This window comes from Trichechus manatus, unplaced genomic scaffold (genome assembly GCF_000243295.1).
Source record: "Trichechus manatus latirostris isolate Lorelei unplaced genomic scaffold, TriManLat1.0 scaffold00209, whole genome shotgun sequence".
Taxonomy (NCBI): Eukaryota; Metazoa; Chordata; class Mammalia; order Sirenia; family Trichechidae; genus Trichechus; species Trichechus manatus.
Window position 1 is genome coordinate 347,993 of NW_004444145.1, and position 27,010 is coordinate 375,002.

General features: G+C 38.7%; 1 protein-coding gene across 2 annotated transcripts; it reads right to left on the reverse strand.

Moving 5' to 3' along the window:
• Positions 1-263: 263 nt before the first annotated feature.
• On the reverse strand, positions 264-26,266 carry CCNT1 (cyclin T1). 2 transcript variants are annotated; one of them, XM_004388268.2, is made up of 9 exons: positions 25,883-26,266; positions 24,071-24,152; positions 11,618-11,746; positions 9,657-9,717; positions 8,183-8,245; positions 4,813-4,858; positions 3,412-3,575; positions 3,178-3,248; positions 264-2,202 (listed from the first exon to the last, which is right to left on the reverse strand). In XM_004388268.2, the coding sequence occupies exons 1-9, from the start codon at positions 26,041-26,043 to the stop codon at positions 796-798; spliced, it is 2,184 nt and encodes a 727-aa protein (XP_004388325.1). In that variant the 5' UTR covers positions 26,044-26,266; the 3' UTR covers positions 264-795. The 2 variants fall into 2 exon arrangements, 1 of the variants encoding a protein (XP_004388325.1); XR_002825879.1 differs by lacking the exon at positions 3,412-3,575 and having other exon boundaries at positions 2,072-2,202; positions 25,883-26,219.
• Between the last annotated feature and the right edge of the window lie 744 nt (positions 26,267-27,010).

The window sequence follows — 27,010 nt, forward strand, 5'->3', positions numbered from 1 at the left end:
CCATGTTCTCTCTAGTAGACTGTTGGGAAGTGAAAATGGTAAGGGACAGGGAGGGAACAGTAGAACATGATTTTTAAACACACACACTTAAAAACACACATACCCACACTTACATACGCACTAAAAGGTCTCAACACTTCAAGTGGCCTGAGCCTATCTCAGAACTCTTAGCCAAAAGCCCACCCTCCCACCCTCCACACACATCCCCACCCTCCAATCCCACCCCACCCCACCCCAAGAGTCATTGCTATGTATCTCATACACATAGCAAAATCCCTATCCCCTCCCAATTATATAAAAAAACTAAACAGATAACTTACTTTCTTTAAATTATTTTTTTAAAGTCTCTTAAAAGATTTTGACGTTTAAATACTTCCTCTCTTCTGATATATTAACCCCAAAAGTATCCACAATTGTTTAATAAAACCAACCCTCCATGTTTCAGTCCTGGCAAGAAGAGGGAAGATATCAACTCCAATCAACCTAATTAGGAGGTGGAGAGGCCAAGAATTCAGAAAGTGTTCTTAATCCTTCACAGCTTCAACACATTTCCATCTAATACCAATAAAAAACTGTAATAAAATAATTAAGATTTCTGAGGCAGTAGCTATAATAACCAAGACCTTCTACCACCTTCCCACCTACTTTGCAACATCAATTTATTCCCTAATCCCAAAAGGGTGAAATATTTCATAAGGGAAGTAATTTTCTTAGTCCACAACAGTAGTTTTTTTGTTTTGTTTTGTTTTTTTAAAAAAGTGTTTTTTAAAGAAGTTTTTTTTCTCCTCTTCTGTTTTACTTAGGAAGTGGGGGGAGTGGTGGGGGAGGTTCTGATGGTAGAGGTGGTGGCCGAGGTTTGTCTGTATTGCCAGATCTGGAGGAGATTCCACCAGCCCGTGGATTCAGATATTCGCCATACGAATGAACAAATTCAAACGCAGGAGGCTGAGTGGGCTGAACACCCTGGGCACTGAGCAGGGAGTGAAGCATATTCACAGTATCTTGATAGTCTATCGTCTGGGTTGTGTTGTGACCATTGGCCCCACCGGGGCCTTTATCCAGTTTCACATGAGGAACTCGAGTTTTACAGCTGGGCTGTGAGAAGGGAAGGCCACTTGTGTCTGCGCTATGCCCAGGCAACTGGGCCATCGTAGGAAGAGGGGGGAAGGAGAAATTTATGGAAGATGATTTAGTACTCTTGGCAATTTTTGCTGGATGATCAAATACTGCTCCCCCAGTCTCTTCAGGGGGGCCCCTTTTGCGAGTAGAACTGGCAGAGGCGAAAGAACTAGATAAGCTATAGGTTTTGTGTGGTAAGGTGCTTGTCTGACTACTATGTTTTGGATCACCTGGACGTTTGTTCCCAGTACCAGTTGGAAGCTGTGAGTGTGAGTGCTTATGTGAGTGGTGATTGTGATGATGATGATGATTAGATGGGTGAGTCTTGTGCTTTTCTTTGTGCTCTCGGCTCTTTGTGCCACTGTCATCTATAGAATTGTGCTTCTCAGCTGCAGCGTGGACTTTAATGCGCATTTTTATCTCCTCTGGTTTTGAAGAGGCAATTTTATCTCCACCTGCCACTGGGATTCTCATTTTGAGAGCTGTTTTGTCAGCCTTTTCCAAAAAAGGCCGTTCAGGGTTTTCTGAGCCCTCTATGGGCATTTTCAGAATGACTGAAGAATGGCTGTCACGGTGGGACAGGAGATTCTGGGCAGCATATGCATACTGTGACTTCACATTGGCCTCCATATTCTCCAATTGCCTCTTCTGGGCAGCCAACTCTTCTGCGTGCTTTGCACGGTATTCTTTCAGTGACACTTTAGCTGATGGCACACTCTTACTACTCTGCTTCTGGGAGACAAATGCATTTGAACCATCGTGCTGCAAGGAATGATCGACTCCTGTAAGTGCTACATTCTCACTAGTCCGATGACCCTGAGCATGTTCCAGTTTAAAAGGAGGTTGAGAAGACAGCCAATGCTCATTCTGCAACATTTCCACACTGCTCAAGTTGCTGGATGACTCTTCAGTGGCTGGAATGGAAGGCACTGCATTTGTGGTAGAAGCAGCTGACATGCTCATTAAACCTGCAATAGTTGTGTCCGAAGAGCTCTGGGAAATCATGTTGAGGATTGTCTGCTCCGAAGTGTTTTCATCTGCTCCTCGGTCATCTGCTTTTGTTTTCTTCGCAGCCTGGCATGCCTAGAACGAAGCAAATAACATCTCTTCACTTCAGGTAATTAAGTGGAAAAACACTGAAATGGGTAAATTGTACTTGCTGTGGCACTGGAAGTTCTAAAGAGGGCATAAGCAGGAGGCTACCCTAACATGAGATCCAAGAATTATTACCATCAGAAAAAATAAGATTTTCTATCAGTTAGAGCCTGAGCAATCTGCATCAATGTTTAAGGTAACAAAAAAAAAAAAAAAAAAAAAATTGTGCTTACATAAAAATAACTCACGAACATCTCTGCCTTCTATGGCTGCTTATAATTACAGTTAGTCCATAAACAAATTCTGGAATTTTGGTGAGGTTTTATATGAAAGTAGAAGATGAACTATGTGCTCTCAAGCTTCCTTCCAACCACAGGCAAATTCATCTTCTGCAACTCACTCAACCAAGAAAATAAAATTAAACTTTCAGTCTGGATTTACGAGAAATGAGGAGACATTTTAAAACAAATTTCTATGACACTGGAGAAAAGAAGTAATGATTCTATTACTCATAAGTAAGACTGTGAAAAAATATTTTAAATACAACTTTACACTGCAATCTATATAAAACACACAAAATTCAAAAAAGCAGGTACTGCCAGACAAATTATGATACCAGCTCTAATCTTATAAATCTATCTTGCCCTCCACCAGAAGCCAACACTCAGTGACTCAGAGAAGCCACTTTTTCCCCTACGTCTCCACACAGAAAATACTCAACCAATGTTGTTGACCAATGATTGTATCACAAGAGTTGCACAACACAAAGCAAATCCTGCTATCACCTACAGCCACTGACTTCTGGGCTAGTATCCAAGCTATGAAGTTGAAGTCACGATTACTGCATAACTACAAAAAGGGAAATTCCAAAACTAGGGTACACATCTGATTCTGGTATATTCACTGGTGCAGTCAAAAGAAGAAACTCGTTTTGTTCTACAAGCTGACAGCAATAATTCTTACCCTCCAATTCCGAATGCGTTTAAGCCTATTGGGTGTTTTCTCCAGAATCTGTAGAAATTCATGTGTCAGTTCTACAAAAAAAAACAGAACATTCAGAAAAGACTCAGAGAAGCAAAAGAAAGCAAGAATAACCTCAACTAACTCACTGTTTTCATCTGAATCAAGTCACCTTTGGCCATACATGTGACAGATCAAAAACAAGTGCTTTTCAAGGTCCCTTACTCTAAAACTTACCATCTAAAAGTTCCAAGGTCACAGTGGCGTCAACATACTCCCACCAGTGCTTCCCATCAGTTGAGACTGGGATCTCCCAGTTGGACCACTTGCAAGCCAGATGAATGCAGACACAGGCCACCACAGGAGGTGTGTACTGCAGGCTAAATGTGGTCAAATGCAGGCTGACATCAGAGGGAAGGAAACAGAGAGTATCATGAGTTCTCAATTCTGAACCCAAAGCTAAAACTCTCCATTATTTTTAAAAAAAAAAGGAAAGGAAGGAGGAAGGGAGGGAGGAAAACAAGGAAGGAAAGAAGCTAGTTGAGAGAGGTGAGGGGGACACACAAAAAAAAAAAAAAAAAAAAAAGCAAAAAAGCTTAAAAAAAAAAAAACCACTGGAGAGCAAGAAGGGCAAGAAATATCCAGTGCTCTGATCCAACACTCAGTATAATGATTTTCTATTACCCACCTGCTCAAGTAACATTTTCAAATTCCTTGACTGCACATCATTCAATCCATATACTGACCAGGGGGCCCCTCCCCCACAAAAAGAGACTGAGTACATCACCCAGCACATGTATGGGTATTTAAAAGTACTCAGTTTTCTACCATATTAATAGTACTCTATTATCCTCAGAATAAGCTCAGACCTTAAGGAAAATTGTTGTGCAGATTTTTGGTGTGCGTGATCCCTAAATCAAATACATAAGGAAATAACTCTAAAAATGATCCCGACTCTTGCTAGTCATAGTTCTAGGCTACTTAAAGTAATGAACAGATGATCACCCATCAAGTGTGAATACACCTGACTGGTGGTTTATTTCAAAAATTTCCCACATCAGGCTATGAAAATGAACTTCTAAGCCCCAACAGTCAATAAAGGTATCTTTGGTTTTCATGAACAACCAATAGATTAGAAATGAGAGTGAATAAGTCATTTGCTAATATGTTATCTATTAATAATTTTCTTAAGAAAGAGAAAATATTGCAATTGTTAATACAATTAAATACCCATTTGTTTGGAGAAAAAACAATCTTTTAAAATGTAAGCACTGTAGAACTCTCCAAATTAGACGTTCAGTCATTGTCAATGAGCCTCAAGCTTACCTAAATTTTCAGAATTGTGCTCTTAGATATTTTAAGGCAAAGTAACAAATGCAGAATTGAGTTATGTAATTACATAACTGTGGAAAATTAACAAGCACCATGGAATTTAAGGTAAATCAACATTTACCAAAGAACTGCCTACACTATGTATTGATACATATTGTATCAAAGATCATTTCTGTGCCAACGTCTTTGGGTCCTATTTTACTAAGTGCTCGACCTGAAATCTTTCCACATGCCTCTCAAGAAACGACAATTCAACCCAAGTTAAGTTCTAGCCCAAAAAGAAAGGAAAAAAATTAAAATATAAACCTGTTGGTTGCCATGAAGTAAGAAGTCTGTGCTAAGTCCTTGCTTGCTAAAAGAAAAAAAAAAAAAGAGGGGTGGGGAAGAGAAAAGTTATTAGTTCCATTCATTCTCAATAAATATTTAGTACGCATTTACTATTTGCAAGGTACTAAGAATACAGCAATGAATTAGGTAGACATGGTCCCTGACCACCTAATGTTTACATTCTACCAAAGGTGACAAACAATTTTTACTTACAATATTAATAATTGTACTATTTCCAGACCTAGGAAGTCAAGCTGTATTCTGCATGCCAGATATCTGGGTTACTTGTTTAAAATGCAATTCCTGGATATCCTCCCTAGAGTTTGATTCAGTATATCTGGATAGAGGCAAAAGCACTTTTAACAATAACTCAGAGATTCTGATGCTAGGGTTCACTCAGAAACGCTGAACTAGAGGACAAACTAATTTAGAGGCAAGATCAGAATCCAGAAAGCCTTGATATTTTTGAGAAGTGACTTTTGCTTAAAAAATGAAAAGTTTTTAATTGAGTAGTCTGATTTAAATCCCAAATCACCGATATATTATTTAATATATTACAATTAAAAAACCATATCCCTCCTTCAAAAAAAAAAGGCTCTGAGTGAAAAGCAAATTTTTATCTTCCTAGAACTTAAGTCTTCTCAGTATTAGTATATATTCCATCTCTGTTTAACCCTATCCTTGCTCAATGTATACTTTTTTTTAACAGCTTTATTTACATATAATTTACATACAATTCATCCATTTAAAGTATACAATTCAATGGCTTACAGTATATTCACAGAGTTGTATAACCATCACCACAATCAATTTTAGAACTATTTTCAATATCCCCCAAAGAAACTCTGCACCTCTTAGTTGTCACCCCCAACACTCATGTACCCCAGCTCTAGGCAACCACTGATCTACTTTCTATCCATAAATTTGCCTCCTCTACAAGGAGCCCTTGTGGCACAATGGTTAAGCACTCAGCTGCTAACCTAAAGGTTGGCGGTTGGAACCCACCAGTGGCTCTGCAGAAGAAATGACCTGGCAATCTGGTCCTGTAAAGATGACAGTCTAGGAAACCCTATGAGGCAGTTATACTCTGCCCTACAGAGTCTCTATAAGTTGGAATTAACTCGATGGTACACAACAAAAACAACAGACATTTCATATAAATGGAATCATACAACATGCGGTTTTTCATGTTTGGCTTCTTAGCATACTGTTTTTCTTTTTTAATTGTTGTAGTTTAAGTGAAAGTTTACAATTCAAGGTAGTTTCTCATACAAAAATTTATACATACATTGTTATATGACCCTAGTTACTGCCCTATACTGTGACAGCACACTCCTCCTTTCCACCCCGGATTTCCCGTCCATTCAACCAGCTTCTGACCCTCTCCGCCTTCTCATCTTGCCTCCAGACAGGAGCTGCCCATTTAGTTTCATGTATCTACTTGAGCTAAGAAGCACACTCTTCACAAGTATCATTTTATGTCCCACAGTCCAGTCCAATCTTTGTCTAAAGAGCTGGCCTCAGGAATTGTTTTAGTTCTGGGTTGACAGAAGAGTTCGGGGGCCATGCTTTCTCAGGTTCCTCCAGTCTCAGACCATTAGGTCTGGTCTTCTTACTAGAATTTGAGTTCTGCACCCCACCTTTCTCCTGCTCCATCAGCGACTCTCTGTTGTGTTCCCTGTCAGGGTGGTCATTGGTGGTAGCTGGGCACCATCTAGTTCTTCTGGTCTCAGGGTGATGCAGTCTCTGGTTTATGTGGCCCTTTCCGTCTCTTGGGCTAATACTTTCCTTGTGTCTTTGGTGTTCTTCATTCTCCTTTACTCCAGGGACCAACTGATGCACCTCAGATGGCCGCCTGCAAGCTTTTAAGACCCCAGATGCCACTCACCAAAGTAGGATGCACAACATTTTCTTAATAAACTTTGTTATGCCAACTGACCTAAATGTCCCCTGAAAGCATGGTCCCCAGGCCCCCACCCCTGCTACTATGTGCCTCAAAGTGTTTGATTGTATTCAGAAAACTTCTCAGCTTTGGTTTAGTCTAGTCGGGCTGACTTCCCCTGTAGTGTGTGTTCTCCTTCCCTTCACCTAAGAGAATTCTTGTCTACTATCGAGTTAGTGAATACCCCTCTCCCTCCCTCCCCCGACTCATAACCATCGAAGAACGTTTTCTTCTGCATTTAAACCTTTTCTTGAGTTCTTATAATAGTGGTCTTATACAATATTTGCCCTTCTGTGACTGACTAAATTCACTCAGCATAATGCCTTCCAGATTCCTCCATGTTATGTTTCACGGATTCCCTGTTGTTCTTTATTGTTGCATAGTATTCCACTGCATGGATATACCATAATTTGTTTATCCATGTGTCCGTTGATGGGCACCTAGGTTGTTTCCATCTTTTTGCATCATGAACAGTGCTGCAATGAACATGGGTGTGCATATATCTATCTATTCCTGTGAAGGCTCTTATTTCTCTAGGATATACTCCAAGGAGTGGGACTGCTGAATCATATGGTACTTCTATTTCTAGCTTTTTAAGAAGTGCTAAATCGATTTCCAAAGTGGTTGCACCATTTTACATTCCCACCAACAGTGTAAAGTGTTCCAGTCTCTCCACAACCTCTCCAACATTTATTATTTTGTGTTTTTTGGATTAATGCTAGCCTTGTTGGGGTTAGTCAATGTACACTTTTTAATGCAGTCAAATATAAAGAAGAATTTGGGAAAACTCTGGGAATTTTCAGATGAACGACAGATTGATGATATATAAAATAAGCCAATTCTCAGTTTGGTCTACAAGACTATAAAAGGCACTTAAATGCACAATGGTGTCCAGATATTCTTGATATTACTATTTAACAAAAATAAGAAGAACTGGGTTTCATTCAATTACAGCTATTAAAATTAAATTAGGATAAAAAGAAAAGTCTTGCCAAAGGACTGTTAATCATAGAATTAGGTTCAAGTAAAACTATAGATGATCCTCTGTGTGGCCTTTATGAGAGAAGTACCTAGGGCTATCAACCCTAGCATCAAAGTAAGGTGACCCACTCCCAAGACATTCTTAAAACTGCTGTCAGATACTTATGACTTAGTGGCTTTTCCAAATCTGCCCCTAGTTTTGACAAACATATTTAAGTGACTCTCTTTAACTGGAGAACACTTAAAAACATTAATTGTAAGAACCCAACGGAAAAATCCAATGTCAGAACCACTCATTTTGATTAAGCCAGGTAGGTCTTTCCATTTAACTTTTGGCCAGAACAGTTGTATTATGTATTTGTCAACAGCAAACATAGATTTTAAATGGTAAAAACAATTTAAGACAGCTGTCTCAAGTTTTCTTACCTCGAACAAGTTGAGTGCACTTTACCACATGTGTATGTGGGTGATCAATTGTTAGCTCAAAGCCTAAAAAAGAAGAAAACCTGGTTAAAAAGCTAAAGATACTCAAGACATATTTCTTTTAACTGGGTCATCATTAAAGAAACTCACTGCCGTCAAGTCGATTCCGACCTTCTCTTCTAAACTGCTGTTCAGTGGCTAAGAGAATCACACAAAATAGGCAGCATACTCTTTTAAGAGGCATTATCTCTGAAGCTGCTATTTTTTGAGCTAGAAGGTATCACTAAAATAATAAAGCTAATGCAGTCTCAGGAACCCTCAATAATCTCTGAACACAAAATATTCTTTTAGGGACAAAAGAACCTAACTGAGCCTAACACAAGGTTAGGTTCACAAGTGATGTCTACCTTTTAAAGCTTAACCTTGAAAAAACATTTTAAAACCTATTCCTCTTTTACCTCGGGGTTTTTGTTCCTTGTCATCATCTCAACTGCAATAGGTACTGATCACTTTATTCAATCTCAAATGGTCGATTACTTAGTGGAAGATCAGTATATTTATGAAAACTGTTTCTGAATAAGTTTCCCTCTTGGAGCATGTAAGTAAAATTTTCTAGATACAAGTAAAGAAATTCTATTAAGAAATTTATATGATGTTAAATTATTCTATAAGGATAACTGATTCCTGCAAATTAGACTTTACTGGTTTCCACATTAAAATGTTAGTAATAATAAACATGTACTCCATCAGAAAAATATCACTGTCCCGAAATATGATTTGATTGAAGACAACGTGTTTCAACTAAGAAGTTAATTAGCAGAAATTAACTTTGAATTCTGAAGAACTCATCATGTGTATATATGTGCAATAAAATACAGCTATACCAATAACTTCCCAACACAATCACAAAATCTTCCCCTACTAGAGAAAAATTATAGCCTAAAACAAGAAAGAAATCTTTGTTTTCCGTATTTGCTAAGTTCTGAAAGGCAATCTCTCTGCTGAAAATTATACCAATAACAGAACATTATTAGAGTTGCCCATGCAACAGCTATGGCTTGAGTTCCTTCACCTCCACTTTGCTGTTCTATACACTGGTTATCAATTTTAAAAACAAATGCTGTTATCTAAATACATTAACAAACAGAGCATAAAAATCCATGGAAGTTCTTTAGATAGTTTCTACCATTATTTTATCAGGTTAAAAACTGCTAAACCTTGAAACGTAAATCATGAACTCTAGAATGGAAAAAAAAAAATTACTGCTATTTCAAATGTCAGCTGTACCTGCGTTCTATCTATGGTACAGGTCAAGGTTTAACTCTGAGCTCTACAACCTCTAGAGTCTGAAACAGATGGCCACTTTGCAAAAACCTTTCCAAAGGATCTTCTTCCTGTTTCCCATCTTGCAAATGTTAAAGTCATATCATATATTACGTACATAGTTTTTTAAATATTTAAAGGAAAATAAACTTACCTAAAGTCTGCAGAATTATACTTTCTAATATCACCAGATCTTGAACTTGTTGCAGGTAAGCCTATTGGTTGAGAAGACCAAGAAATTATTCCCCCAAAAAGAACAATATATAAAGTCTAAACAATTCTAATAATCCTTCTCAGAGAAACCAAAACAACAAAAGGCAGGGGTAGAGTTAGGAGGCAGGGTGAAAATTGAAAATAAAATCCTTATCCCATTCAGTACAGATCCTCCTTAAAAAAAAGGGGAGGGGGTCACACTGAAACATAACACTTTATTTAAATATGACTATAACAGAAGGAAAGAGCCCTGGTGGCGCAGTGGTTAAGAACTCGGTTGCTAACAGAAAAGTCAGCAGTTTGAACCTACTAGCTACTCTGTGGGAAAAAGATATGGCAGTCTGCTTCTGTAAAGATTACTGCCTTAGAAACCTTATGGGGCAGTTCTACTTTGACCTATAAAGTCACTATGAGTTGAAATCGGCTCGATGGCAATGGGTTTCGTTTGTTTTACAATAGAAGCGCCAAAGATTTGGTACACTGTCAGACTGATATTTTAGGTTTTGAAGTTTGTGTTAGACATAAAAAAATGAAAAATATACCTTTTTTTCAACATCATCAAAATACACTTGCAGAGCCTTTCTACACTACTATAGGCATTTAATCAGTCTCAAACATTTAACTCCTATTAAACCTTCTCCTTTTGGATAATGCTGGATTTCTAAAAATTAATAGAAGAGTTCAAAGGAAAAGGGAATAAGCAAAAAAATTCTCTCAAGATCGGCACTGGCCAGTTATCATGGCCACTAGCCACATGTGGCTATTGAGCACTTGAAATGTAGCTAGTCAAAATTGTGCTGGAAGTGTAACATACACACTGGATTTTGAAGACTTAGTTCAAAAATAGGAATGTGAAATATCTCACTAATAACTTTTCAATATCATTACATGATCAAATGATAATATTCAGATATACTGGGTTAAATACAATATCATATTAAAATTAATTTCACTTTTTTTAAAATGAAGTTTTTAATCGAGTTTAAGAAAAAGTTAAAAAAATTTAAATTACACATGTGGCTCCTATTATGTTTCTACCGGACAGCACTGGAGAATGAGTCCTGAGCTAGGAGTTAACGAGACCTTCACTGTAGTTCTTAACTTTCCACTTGATGATTTTGAATAAATCCTTATCTTTGCCAGTGCCTGCTACTATATATAGTGGAGAAAATATCTTCCTCTAACCATCTCACAAGGACTAGAGATTTAGGTGAGAAATTATGTAAATACACTTTGGAGGAAATAAAAAGGAGATGGTTAAAAAAAAAAAGAATTTTTTGTTTGAACTCAATTCTATGGACCAATGGCATTTATTAGTCTCAGGCCTGGGTAAAAGTCCAGAGCAATCACTCTTTTCAACAAGAGCTACTGGTGTAATCAGAAATGAAAGAAATGGTGTAGTCCAAAGTAAGAAAATGAAGGAAGTCAAGACATTATTATGCAAAACACTGAGTTCATTTCATTAGGGAGAGCTATTCATTCGCAAAAAAAAAAGAAAAACTTTCTCCAATGTGATCAGAAGAAAATACACAATTCCATTTATCAATTTAAGAAAGGATGACCCAAGCATCCATTTTAAGAGATATTTGGGATACAGTACATGAGAAAAACAGATACAAAACATATGCATGTACGCTATTCAGAAAAGAAGCTGGAAATAATAGTGGTTCATCTCTAGGTGATATAGTTTCTACTTTGTTTTCTTCATTTTCCAATTCTACTACAATGAGTACACTTAACTTTTGCCATAAAACTTATATATATATATATATATTTTTTTTTTAGGAAAAAACACACACTGAAATGTTCCTTTAAGAGACTCATTCAGACTTCAGTACTCAATGTTACAAAATTAAGTTACAACCAAAATAAAGAAAAACAGATGTGTGATTAACCCCCTACCTCACTCCTAGTATCAGGAAGTGATTCCTGTGGATGGAGACAAGCATGTGCCACCTTGATGACGTGCTCCAATTTTTTTGGCTGCTCCTCTACTTTAGCTGCTAGAAATAAGGCTGCTGGAGCTACAGACTGGATGGAGAGAAAATACAATATATTTACCATTTAGTTCTAGATCAAGGTAGATCTAAAAGTGCTAAATTTCAGAAAATAAGTTCCCTGCGTGCCTCAACTTCATCACCTCTTATTTATGCTTTTTCATCTACTTAAAGTCCTCCCCGTCCTATCCATTTACCCATGTCCACTCCTGAACAACGATCCTTCAATCCTTCAACAAACTATCCTTCATTAAAGGCTATCTATCCAAGAAGCTAGTAGATGTAAGTAAATGGTTTTCTATTTAAAATGAGACTCTTAAGGAATACAACGAAATGTCCAGAATGGGTAAATCCAGAGACTTTAAACTAGTGGTTGCCAGGGACTCGGGGAAGGAGGAAAGAACAGGACACCAGAATAGTGAGGGACTATTCTGTGAGTGGGTAAGAGTTTTTTTTTCTGGGGTGATGAAAATGTTCTGGAATTAAGATAGTGGTGATAGTTCAATGAACTTGTGAATATACTAAAAACCACTGAGTTGTACACATTAAAGGGGTGAATTTTATGCTATGTGCGTTATATCTCAATTATACATACATACAAATAAATCTAAACAGAAAAAAGGAATACAAATCATAGTGTTATAGTCAAGGGGTTATACATAGAAGGTATTTAGGAAACAAACAATTCAAGCCAATACACAGCTAAACAGCAAACACAGACACTAAATAATATAAAAGATTAACGCAACCTGACATACACGTATCTTGGAGTTCTGGAAAACCTCAGGAAGCGGACCTTTTCTTGAATCTTAACAAGAATAATTTCAGTGAGTCAAAGATGTCAATGGCAAGAGCTAGAATTCACTAAAGGGTCAAAGAAATGTAATAAAGAATTTTATAGAATTTAAACATCTATTTTACTTTACTAAATAGAACTGACATTCTAATATTTATTTGTATCCCTGCTATATCTATGTTGATCTTTCTAGAATAGATTTTAGATTTTATGCCAATTCAATTCACAGTAACAATTTTCTTCCTTTACATTTGTTCCAACTGTATTTGAAGGTTTGAAAATGCTACACATATATTTCTAGATTTCAGGAAAAACAAAGAGGGCCCAGAGGGAAATGGGCATGAACAAAGGTGTGGTGAATCTGGGCCTGAAGCAATGTTTTGAACGCTAAACTGAACAGTTAAATTACACAGATAATGGGACACAAGGCACTAATGATTTTTAAGACTGACACTAAAGACTTTAGAAAAGATGTAGGCTAAGAAATATTCAGGAAAATTAATCTGGTGGTCGGAGAGACTAGAAGGAGGGAAGGACGGGATACATTATGTTAATTTTTTAAAAAATAAACAAAATTCCATAATCTAGACAGTAAAGAAATACCATTTTTACGCAAATAACATGCACGTTATTTTTTCAAACTGCACCCCCCACACACATTATTTTCATAGCGTGCTATATCAGTATTTTTTTACATGTTGCTGACTTCATTTTCAATTTTTTTTTCCGTCCAATGGATTTAATGTTACCAGGATTAAACCGATCTCATGGAAATTTTAGGTAGGTATTTTCCTAAACCAAATGTAATCATTGGTGACCTGAACAGACTTGTGATGAAAATGGGACGCCATGTTGAAACCAAAGAGTATAAATGCATTAAGAACTAGGAATTAGTAAGAAACGATCCTAGGCCTAAAACCACAAGAACAAGATGTTGTTTATATTTTATTGCTTTCATAAATCTTAAACTGAAATATAATTTTTTGATAATCAACATCTTTGAGAGCAACAAAAGTCACTAGAAGAAACTGTGTTTTCATCTTAAAATAGGCCATTTTAGTTTATTCATTATTATCATCATCATCATCTGACTCCCAGAACCTTTCAAAGTCTGATCCTTTGTCACTATCATCACTGAAATGTCTGAGCTGCCTGCAGATGCTCTTCTGTGACTTCTGAACTGATATCATCATCACTGACGCAGGCCTCTTCATCTCTGTCACTGGTATTCTGCTGGTACACAACTTCAGCCTATCTGAACCACTGTGGATGGTTTCTGGGGTTATTTTCCCCCAAGCAAGAGCCACCTACTCACAGACTTCCCGTAAACATCACCCACTTCAGTCATCTAATGGTGTGAACTCATGAATCCCAGGCTGCATCCACTCATCCCACTGTCTTCTCATGAAAGTCTTGAATGGATGGTTGACCCTTATATCTAGCAGCTGCAGCTTACAGCACTGTAAAGCACTTTGCATACCTGTAAAGCCAACAGCTACAACTACCATATGGGCACCAGTTAATATAATTTTGAACGTATTTTTCCTTTGTGAGCAGCCATGGCAGTGAAAATTAGTAAAGACTTCTTCGAAAAGAATCCCACCTGCCTGGCCCTGTAACATTTATCTACCTATACTTTCATAACACACAGTCCATCCCTCTCTTATTACAATCAACAACCACACTGGTGAGCAGTTTTTTGGGGGGCATGGTAACTGTCTTGAAAATCAACATTGGCTTTAATTTCACTCCACTCACAATGCAACCAAGGACAACAGTGAAGCTAGCCCTTTCATGTCCAGTGGTTATAATGGCTACAGTTTTTGTACCTGAAGCAACTATAGCCCTGGTGGCCGAATGTCGAAAGACATGGGAACCTCGTCCATATTAATTACATCCATTGCAAAGATACTGATTTCAGAGATTTCTTTGGTGACAAACTTGAGGAAGTTGACCATCTTTTGCTCCCAGTCATTCAGAAGTTGCTGGCCTACAATGGTTCTCATTCTCACAGTGTTCCTTTTCATGATTTTGAAATTCAGGTGAAACCTGCCGTGAAAGCTCACATTCCTCTCATTTGTCAGAAGCTTTGCTTTGATCTGCTATTCATAAGGTTTTCACTGGCTAATTCTTTCCAGAAGTAGACTGCTGGGTCCTTCTTCCCAGTCTATCTTAGTCTGGAAGCTCAACTGAAACCTGTGTGCCATGGGTGACCCAGCTGGTATGTGAATACTAGTGGTACAGCTTCCAGTACCACAGCAACACACAAGCCCCCACAGTACAACAGACTGACAAACGCTTTGATCTGAATTGAGACGGCTGAGATAATGTAATTTTGTTCCCTTCGAGAAATAATCCACTCTTTCAAGTCATTCTCCAACTCAGGCCATTCTGCTTTGGGCCCACAACGTGCATGTTTTCACAAACTCATTTTCTCCAGCTCCGTTTTCCCCTTTTTCCATTCACAAATGGATGACTCTCCAACCTCGAACTCTCTTCACTGCCGCTCTGTTGCTTGTTTATTTCGCCCCCACGATGACTTTCAGTTAGAAGTCGCCAGTGTAGGACTTTTATTTAATTCCTGCCATGATCCTAAAGAGTTCTAAGATTTAGATGTATAAACTGAAAAAATTGCACAATATAATCAATAACTGGCTGGTTCTAATAAAGAGATCACAAAATTAAAATGTGAGGTGTACAACAAGCAAGGGTCTTTTTATATGCTACCGAGCATATGACTATAAGGTGACTTACGATCATTGATCAAAGACATTGGTGATAATAAGACATAATTTAGACTATAAAATAAGTAGACCTAACACAGCTTAATGGTTTCACTTAAGATGATCTGATAAGGTTTTCACACTCAACTGTTGAGCCAAGAGGGATCGTGCATCAGTTTTGCTTTATTCCTCCAGTTAAAAGCCAGAGTTGGAAGGTAACTGTGATGATTATGGCAATGCAGACTGAATCGAGATTCCTACTGATAGCTGCTCGATGCCACTTATGCCAGTGCAGGCTTTGTTTTGCCTACCCTTTCAACTGACAGCACGTGACATATGGACAGGCTTCACTAGGTTCAAGGTTCCGACTGATGACTCAAAAGCGATGGGGATAGAATTATCAACTTAAATTTATAGAAAAAAAGCACAGTTTCAATTGTTTATTTTCTGATTACCGGAGTACTACCAAACTCGATCCATGACTTCTTGACCATGGCTTATACCTTTATTATACAAATATGATCAAAAATAACATTTTTGGACTATTAAGAGTGAATGAGGCCAAAATTCACTTCTGGAAATGTCACAAGACATGCATGGTAAATGTGTGGGCACACTATGCCAGAATTTTTTTCACATAATTTCAGCATCATGTGTGTGCACGTTATATGTGTGTGTTATCTACGTGGGCACACAATTTGCGAAAAATATGGTATGTATTTTAGGTGCAGAGATAAAAATTCTAAGATATACTCTAAAATGTTAACAGGATTATCTCTGGACAATGGGTTTATAGAGAAATCTCCATCTTCTCCTTTATTTTCTGTCTTCTTTTACTTTTATGGTAATGAAAATACATATAACCCATCAACAGATGAATGGATAAACAAAATCTGGTACATACATACAATGAAATACTACAGGCAGTAGGAGAAATGAAGCCTTGATACATGCTACAACATGGATGGAGCTTGAAGACATTATGCTGAGTGAAATAAGTCAATCACAAAAAGATAAATATTATATGATCTAACTTATATAAGAAAACAAAAAAGCAAATGTATAGACACCAAAGTTTATTGGTGGTTACTAGGGGGCAGGAGAGAGGGTGAAAAGGAGGTTAATGGTGATGGAAATAATTGCATTGATTAAGGGTAGGAGTGGCACAGGTGATTATTGTAATTGCTGTCCATACGTTGTACATCAGTAAAAAGTTGAACTGGCAAAAGTTGTGTGATAGAAATATTTACAACAATGAGAGAAAAAAAAGTACCTGCTGGGGCTGCTTATGTACAATCAAACACCTGATGGGATTTTGTTCCTTAATTTGGAGGTTTAGGGTCATGATTTCATGGGGCATCCCAGTTAATTGGCCTAATACCGTGTTTAGTGCTTCTGTTCTAACTCCTAGTTCGTTGCGTAGTGCCCGGGGACTTAAAAGCTTACAAACGGCCATCCAAGGAACTAAAATTGGTCTCTATTTGCCTGAAACAACAGAGGAAGAAGTAGAGTCAGGAAGAGGAGGAGGATATGGAATGTGTGGCTAATTGACTCCACGAACAATTGCTTTCTTTGCCATGACACCAGAATAACTGAATGGTGCCCAGCTACCATTACCGAACATTTTGATCAAAGATTCTATAGAAGAATTCTGATGAAAAAGGGGAAAACACAGAACAGAATTTCAAGTTCTTATGGAACCCAGAATTTCTGGAGCCATGGAGGCTGCGTGAACCCGCAAAACTATTACCCTGGGATCATCTTTAAACTTTAAACCAAAAATATTCCCTGAAGTGTTTTTAACCAAAGAATAATTTAACGTAACTAGTTTAAAAAAAAAAAAAAAAAGTCTGCCTTGAGCATTATGCTGTTTTAAGAACTATCTATATGGATTGCTTTTGTATGGCCTTTCTTGCCATGGTCTTGTTAACACCTACGCAAGTGACTGAGTGGAAGTATACAAATATGGTAACTGTGGCCCACCAAGGAGATTGGATAGTTTGCTAATAATGCAAATAAAATTCATGGCACCCTAGTAAAAAGACCAGACCTAATGGTCTGACCAAGACTGGAGGAACCCCAGAAAGTATGACCCCCAGACTCTCTGTCGACCCAGAACTAAAACAATTCCCCAGGCCAACTCTTCAGACAAAAATTAGACTGGACTATGCAACATAAAATGATGCTCGTGAAGAGTGTGCTTCTTAGCTCAAGTAGATACGTGAGACTAAATGGACAGCTTCTGTCCAGAGGTGAGATGAAAAGCAGAGAGGGTCAGGAGCTGGTTGAATGGACAAGGGAAATGAGGGGTGGAAAGGAGGAAGTGTGCTGTCACAGTACAGGGAGAGCAATTAGGGTCACATAACAATATATGCATAAATTTTTGTATGAGACTAACTTGAATTGTAAACTTTCACTTAAAGTACAGCAATAAAAAAAAAATTTTTTTTTAAAGTTTATGACACCCATGTAGGGGTGGGACCATGCAAATAAAGTCACATAACCCTAAAGAAGGGATTGGGCAATTCTGCCATCCTGCTAGGCTTAAAATGAGCCATCCCAGAGGTTGGAGGGAGAGGATCTCACCACCACCAGGGAGAAAGAGCCAAGAGTGGAGTGTGTCCTTCAGACCTAAGATCCCTGCAATGAGAAGCTCCTGGAACTGAGAGAACAAGAGGAAGAGACAGAATGCGCTATAACACTAAAGACAGTGAGAAGCGGTGGCAGAGAAAACAGCGGTAGGAGAGACTGGGAGGAGACAGCACAGAGGGCTTCCAGGCCCATGAAGCAAGAAAGCTGAGTGCCTTTAGGGCAAGAGGCTTGGTGGAGGAGTAGGGTGCTTCCAGGCATTTGGTGGAGCTAGGTTTTCTGACCCAAGGGAGCTAGCTGTGTGCCTTCAGGCCAAAGCTTACTGGCAGAGTGGGGTGCCTCTGGGGACTTATCAGCAGAGCTAAAAGAGATCTGTAATACTTGTCCTAGCAGGGCAGAGGCCAGGGCTAGAGAGAGGCCTGCCTGTGGGTACAGCCGAGAAGAGCCAGTCCTAATGGAAGAACTGTATCCTGCACGTTTCTGAACCTGAATTGTAACCTGTTACTTCCCTAATAAAACCCGTAACTGCGAGCATGCTGTGTGAGCTCTGTGTGGCCACTGCAATGAATTATCAAACTCAGCAGAGAAACAGAGAGTGCTGTGGGAGGGACAGTTGGTGCCAGAATTGGTAAAGATGGCGGAGAAAGAAGGCATGTATGACCTCCGCCTCATAGGAATCAGCCTTGGACTGTTGATCTTCAATCTCCTTCCCCCTCGTGAAGGTAGAGGAGGTCAGATGCCGTCCCCACGCCATTTTTACAACTGCATTATCTTGATCTGACTATGGTCACATACATATAATAATGCAAAAATTAACCAAGGTGCACACTTCACATTTGTGTGCTTTACTGTATGTATGTTATTCCTCAGTAAATTTAAAAAAAAAAAAGAAGGACAGGCTGTACGCCACAAAACATTGTAAAAAGAGATACAACAAAATACAAAAAAATATTCACAACATCTGACATACAGCTCTAATACATGAAGAACACATATAAGTTAAGAAATCAGAACAACAAAAAGGGGGCAAAAAGCATCAACAGTCAACCAGTCAATTGTTCAGTTGGTCAATTCTTCAATTTAAAGCAAAGAACAATAACCAACAGGCATAAAAAAAGAAGCTTAACTTCACTAATTACAGAAATGTAAATTAATTAACAAACACTAATTTATGAATGGATACATACCAAACCAAGCCTGTTGCCCTCAAGTCGATTTAGACTTATAGTGACCGTATAGGACAGAGTAGAACTGCCCTGTAAGGTTTCCAACGAGCAGTTGGTGGATTCGAACCGCTGACTTTTTGGTTAGCCAAGCTCTTAACCACTGTGCCACCAGGGCTGCGACTGGATACACAGGTAAACAGATATGCCAAGAGGTGTGGGAGGGTATAAAGGAACACATCCACCTGCATATATAGGTTTGATAGCAGACATTTCTGCACACATAACTGTACATGCTGCTTACATATTAATATAGACAATAGAGCACAGCAGGGCCAGGGTCAGGGCAACTTCTTAGGCATAACCAAACACTTCACAGGACGAAGTTCCTAGTTCAAAGGTGAAGGACTATAGATGTGGGGTACATCTACATCAACTGCACAACATAGCTCATAAAGACAAAATTCTGCATCCTACTTTGTTGAATACCATCTGGGGTCTTAAAAGCTTGCAAGCAACCATATAAGATACAACTATTGGCCACTTACAGCCTGGAGCAAAGGCGAATTAAGAAAAGACCCAAGGGAACAATTAGTCCAAAGGACTAATGGACCACATGAACCACAGCCTACACGACCCCAAGACCAGAAGAACTAAATGATACCTGGCTACCACTACCAACCACTCTGACCAGGATCACAACAGAAGGTCCTGGACAGAGCAGGGGAGAAACTGAAGAACAAAAAATCAAATCCCCAAAAAAGACCAGACTTACTGGTCTGACAAAGACTGGAGGAATCCCTGAGACTATGGTCCTAAGACACCCTTCTGAACTAGAACTGAAGCCACTGCCGGAGACTACTACCCTTCAACCAAACCACAGACAGGCCCATAAAATAAACAGTAACACCTGAGAGGAACATGCTCCTTAGAACAAGGAATTACACAAGATCAAAAGGGCAACATTTGCCCAAAAGCAAAGATGAGACAGCAGTAAGGGGTAGCAATTCAGGACAAAAGGAAACTAGGAACCTAGGACGGAAATGGGAGTGCTGGCACATTGTGGGGAAATGAAACCAATGTCATGGAACACTTTACGTACAAGATATCAAAAGGGAAACTAATTTGCTCTGTAAACTTTCACTGATGCACAATAAAAATTTTTTTAAAAAGTCACCTATATGAGAACAAATGGTCAACATTTACTTTAAAACAAAAATGAGAATATAAAGGGGCAGGGAAACTAGATTAATGGAAACAATAATCAGAATGGAAATAATGAGAATATTCACGCATTGTGAAGAATGTAACCAATGTTAGTGAACAACTTGTGTCTGTGTAGAAATGGCTGAATGGGAACAGAAACTGTTGTGTAAACCTTCATCAAAAACATAATAAAATATTATTTAAAAAGAAGAAATGTAAATTAAAAAAATAATTGAGAACCTCATCTACCTTATTTACCGCTGTAACCCTAGCACTTGACAAATAGTGAGAACGAAGTATTTCTGGAAGTAATGGATATTCGTTGATGGTGAGGATGTAGACGAAAGGACCCTCGTACACTGCTGGAAACAACGTACACTGGTATAATCTTACCATAGGGAAAAGTAACACAACGAAAATTTTAAATACACATATCCTTGGGTACAGCAATTCCATCTATAGGAATTTATAGTAAAATGTCCATGTAAGTGTAATAAACATGTACAAGAAATCCCCTATAATTATTTATAATAACAACAACAAAGTAGAAACAACCCAAATATCCACCAGTAAGAAGCTGTTTAAATAAATTACGATACTACACAAAGAAACACTATGTGGTCATTTAAAACAATGAGAAACTGATACAAAAAAATGTCCAAAATATACGGTTAAGTGGTAATGGCAAGCTGTGTAACAGTAGCATAGTATGATCTAATTTTTACTGAAATACATAAATGATAGTATATTCATAGAAAAATGTCTGGGACACTAAATACCAAAATGTTTATCAACAGTTGCCTCGGGAGAGTAAAATAACAGAGGAGTTTTCACTTTCTACATCATACATTTCTGTACTGTTTTATTTATACCACGAGCATTTATCACCTTTGTAAAAAGAAAAAAAATTACAATAAAAATGTATGGGGACTTGGTAGGACATATATGAATGCCACAACAATGTATTAAGTCCTCTCAAATCTGAATTTGGATTCATTCAGCTAAACTCTTAGAATTAACATACTAAAAGGGTTATACAGTGAAACCTGTGAGAGCTGGAACTCACCAGGACTGCCTTGTTTTATTTATCCAGGTCTCGCAAGTTTTCCGCCTTTGATAGGGAGTGGTCTTACCACTTTTCTATCCCTCGTTTTAATGGAAAACATTTGAGTTTTCCTTCTCTGACAGGTCTCTGCCTTACACAGGTTCTGGCTTCTGCAGGTTTTACTGTATTTTTGATCTCTTAATTCCAGAATATGCCTAAAATCAATCCTCTAAAGAAGATCAAAGGGGCCCTGGAGGCAAAGTGGTTAAGCACTCAACTGCCAACTGAGAAGGTCAGAAGTTCAAACCCACCAGCAGCTCCACAGGAGAAAGATGCAGCAGTCTGCTTCCAAAAAGATTTATAGCCTTAGAAACTATCATGGATTGAACTGTGTCCCCCAAAAATGTGTGTCAACTTGGCTAGGCCATGATTCCCACTATTGTGTGAACTGTCCACCATTTTGTCATCTGATGTGATTTTCCTTTGTGTTGTAAATCCTATCTCTATGACGTGATGAGATGGGATTAGTGACAGTTATGTTAACAAGGCAGGACTCAATCTACAAGATTAAGTTGTGTCTTAAGCCAATCTCTTTCGAGATATAAAAGAGAAGTAAGCAGAGTGACACAGGCACCACATACCACCAAGAAAGCAGTGCCAGGAGCAGAGCATGTCCTTTGGCCCCAGGGTTCCTGCACGGGAGAAGCTCCTAGTTCAGGGGAAGACTGATGACAAGGACCTTCCTCCAGAGCCAACAGAGACAGAAAGTCTTCCCCTGAAGCTGACGCCCTGAATTTAAACTTCTAGTCTACTAGACTGTGAAAGAATAAACTTGTTTGTTGAAGCCATCCACTTGTGGTATTTCTGTTACAGCAGCAGTTCTACTCTGTCCTATAGGGTCTCTATGAGTTGGAATTCAACTCGACTGCAATGGGGTTTTTTGTTGTTTTTTTTTTTTTTTTTTAAAGAAGATCAACAACCTCAAATTAAATAGGTCATTGAATTTTGGGAAAGGTCAGCCAAAAGAATATCTCTATATTGGATAATAAGGTCCCTGGGTGCCACAAATGGTTTGTACAAAACTAGCCTAAAGGTTGGTGGTTCAAACCCACCCAGCAGCGCATAGCAATCTGCTTCCATAAAGATTACAGCCAAGAAAACACTATGGAACAGTTCTACTCTGTAACAGACAGGGTCGCCAAGAGTTAGAATCAACTCAACGTTTATGGGTTTTTTTACATGGGATAATTACCAGATTACTCATCCATTGTAACAAGTTTACTGAAGATACTTTAGAGGATATTCAGAAAAATGAGTCCTTGTCCTTGCTAAGCTTAATATATAGGAAATAAGGAAAAGCTTAAAAGGTGAAAATATATATTAACCTTTACATGTACAGAGTGGACATACTGATTTGAGATTTATTTCACTCCAGATTTCAAGTCTGTATCATAATAAAAGGAAGAACTGTAGAAAACCTTCAGAACTGGCAAGAAAGCTATGCACTCCTCTTCAAATTTCTCTTTTAATCCACTACCTTCCATTCTGGCTGTGCCAGGTAACTTTAATTAAGCACTAATGTGCTTCTCTCTCTCTTAATAACGCAGTGTGAGCAAAGTGGCACACAAAATAAAGGATATTACTTATAAGAACGGTGCTCTACTAAAAAACCATCTGCATGAGACCAAAAGGTTGACATTTGTTCTAAAGGAAAGATGAGAAGATAAGGTGGCAGAGAAACTAGAGTACTGGAAATGGAACAACCAGAGCACAATTAGACAGAATGCTGACACACGGTGAAAAATGTAACCAATGGCACTGAACAATTTGTGTGGAAATTGTCAAATGAGAACCTAACTTGCTGTGTAAACTTTCACCAAAAAACACAATTAAATAATATTAAAAAACAAACAAATAAATAAAGGCACTGTTTTTTCAGAGGCAAGGCATGGCTGGAGGCAGAGGGATCTAAGCAGAGGAGAAAACCACACTGACTGGATACTAACAAAAATCATGAATACTTAATCCACAAATTCAAAGGGTTTCCTGTGCCCTTACTTCCACTACTGATTACATTACAGCAGCAATATCTAGCTTCACAGTTTCTCTTCCTATGGCGTAAGACAGCTCAGAACCCACATCATAAGGACAAGTCTGAAACACTTTTCCTCAAAAGCATTAGCCACAGTGAAATATCTGACTCACAAATCCATATGACATATTCAAGTTTATCCCTATTAGCTTGGGATTTTATTAACATTACCTGCAACAGGGGTATCGTTATGCACTTGCTTAAAAGTCATTTACAATAATGTTAAATAGGACAATTTTAGGTAGCAAAACTGAAAACAGCAGTATTTAAACTGTCCAGGAAAAAAAAAAATCCCTTTATTATTTTCTTCTTCCTGTTCCTAAAAGTCATTATCATATAGTGCACCTTCCCCTCCAACCGGTCACTGACTGCAATTTTGTCAAAGGCTTTTATTCACTTGTTTTCCTGTGCTTATATTATTACTTACCACTGCAAAAAGCTATGCTTAAATTAAGCATGATTTCCGCTTTAATGCTACTCCCTCAACCCAGAAAAGTTAGGTTTAAATGTTCTGTTTCTTTCTTAGAGAATCCACCTACTAGGTTGAACTAAACCTACCAGACAACTAGACACTTCATAGGAAAACTGGAACACTGGAATTAAATCAGCAGTGTGGCACATAATGAAAGCGATAAACCCTAACTTCCAAAGCTCAAATCCCAGCTCAGTTGAAAAGACCAACCACAAAATAGGAAGTTGTAATCAGTCACAAAAGGATTATATTATATAAAAAATTATACTTACATTTCGATGAAACTGTGTAAAGGACTGAATCATGTAGAATCGATGCATGTATACTATAGCAGTGTTGATAGTCAACTGTGAGCTGAAGTGTTCACGTTAAGACCCAAAAAACAGGCTGGTAGGCAGTATAATTCCCAAAAATACAACCTCCTCCTAAAAAAAGACCATATAGCCAAGCACCTTAGATGACCCTAAATGAAAATCACACTTACCTCTCCAAATTAAAGAGCAGGTCATTTTCTTACACCAAATTATTAACTGCTAATAGACGCTCAGCACAATGCCTTACACAAAATAAGTACTCAATACAAATTTGTTTGACTGAATACGCAAATAAGCTTCTCAGGAAGCCTGGATCAAGATGGGATATAAACAAAACCATATACAATCTAAACCTGTCTGCCACTTGCCAACTGCAATGGTGAATCAATCATTAGCTCAGGGTATCTGTTTAATGTGATTTACAAGGCCCTCTGGATCTGGCCCCTGGGTATGTCTCCACTATCTCCCTCACCTTCTTAGTTCCAGCAATTAACGTTTTAGTTCCTCTGCTCTCTGGAAACCAAGCCATCTCACATGGTGATCTCTGGGACCAGAAACACTGGATACTAACAAAAATCATGAATGATTTGATACTCATTCAGTGGCAAGAAAAACTTTTTTTTTAGGAAAAACTTTGAAATGCTTTACATCTAAAGACCTCAGAAGGCAGTCCCATAGTGAGAACCACCTTAAAAACAACACACATACAAAAAGGGAAGTTTTAAGAAGGCGCTGAAACAACTTCAAATAAAAAGACTTAATTCAGTACCGACTAGATGCCTAGGAAGCAAACTGGGTATCTGCAATAATGAAGAGGACATCTCTTTTTAGATGAGCACAACCTTAAGACACAAACATCACCATCAGCAACACTATTTAAACAGACATTGAATTCTTAAACAAGAATAATTTTTATATGCAGTGGTAAGAAGTTAAACATTCTGTTCGTTTTTTCAGCCACAAAGAGTATATTTTCTGACAAAAACACTTCGGGGCGGGGGGGGGGAATCGCACAAACTACTTCATTTTTGAAAAATGAAAAATAAATAAACATTAGCACTATCAGTAACGTAAGAAACTGATATTTTGTAAACGATTTCTTAAAATATTAGATTTGTAGATCTCCATCCCTACAAATCTAAACTGACATCCTTCCTTCCTTCCTCTGAAATTCAATAAAACACTAACAATTGCTACTATTTGAGTGTATGAGTGCCAAGCAAAAGATATCATCCCATTTCAGATGAGAAAATCAAGAATTTGACAGGTCATTTAACTAGGAAGCGGGAGGGTCAAAATCTGAACCAAAGTTGCTGGGGCATTACTTCTAGATCACCCTTTATAAGACCTTCAGGTTCTGAACTTCTCAAAACTCTTCACACACTAAGTTTAGGGGGCAGCCATCAGTACTGAAACATCTACCAAACCCCTAGGGCATAGCGGAAAATGAGACTCTCAAAGTCATCAGAGCAAGACGTCAGAACACACTGAAGACAGACTAGGAAGGTGTGGTTAAAACCCAATGCCAGGAAAGATACGAATTCCCAGCAAGGTGTATGGAAATGGTGAGCGAGCGGGAAATTAACTCCGCCTCGCTTCCCTCGCGCAAACACTGAATTTCAGTCCGCACCATCATGTGCTCTCCCATCTAGACATCCAGCCCCTAACCACCCTCTCTTCCCCTTTCCGTCCCTGATAAGAGCCTGAGGCCTGGACGCCGGAGCATGGCGGGACTGACTCCAAGGCCGAAGGCCTAGGCCGCAAGGATACACGTTAAGACGTTGCCCCATGTCCTGAAGCAGATTGGCCGCCTGCTGACGATAAGAAAGTTCTTTATCTGGGTCCAGGCCAAAACGACGAGATGGGCTATTTTCCAACTGTTCCCGAGTAAAATACCACCGTTTGTTGTTGTTCTTCCTCTCTCCCTCCATAGTGCTTCAACCAGAAGGCAGCGGCGGAGGCTGCAAGCACTTCCCAGTGTCACCTACGGGGCGACACACATCCGCTGTGCTGAGGCAACTGCGACGTGACGAACTTCCGCTAAGGGTCGAACTCTAGGTTGTGACACGCTTCCGCCCGTAGAATGATAGTCAACGGGATTGCTTTCGGAATGGACCTCGCGACACCCTGTAGCCGAGTTAACAGCCAGTAGGCGATCAGGAAAGAACGTGGGTCTACGACGCAGGAACCAATCATGTGACCCTGGGAGGTAGGGTGGGGTTAGGAGTTCTCGCTCAAAAAAAAAAAAAAAAAAAAAAAAAACACGTCTCTTCGCGCGAGAACTGGGCTGAGGGTTCGCGCCTTGGGAGAGGAGGCGAGGCGACAGTTATGGCGGCGTCGGGAGCAGGGTTGCTTTCCCGTTGTCGGCTCTTCCGAGAACTTTATTGGTGCGGGAGGTAAAGATATAAAATGGGACAAGAGGAGAAAAAGAGTAAATAGGTGAGACTGTCAGACACTGAAAAGGATAGTCAAAGCGAGTGGCCCTATCATATATCGAAGCATAAAGCAACTAGAAGGCTCTTAGATTGTTAACAATGTAAAGCAGTACAGTCCATCTGAAAAGCCGCTTTGCAGTATGTATCCAAAACCATGAAAATATGTCTATGCTTTACCACGTGATCCAATTTAAAGGAACAAAGTAAAATTAATTGCCAGCATTAATTTAGCGATTACCATGTCCCTGGCACAATACTTGATCTTAAATGAGTATATGAGTCTCGTTTAATTGGCTCAACCCCAAAAGATAGTAATATTTTAATCCCTGTTTTGCAAACGGGTGAACTAAAGCTGCTCCTGGGAAGTTTCCACCACCACCATTCACATGCACAAATTTGTAAGTTCCTGTTTTCTGTCCTCTGTCAAGATGTATAAGTGCTTCAGCACTTGATAGTTGTTTGA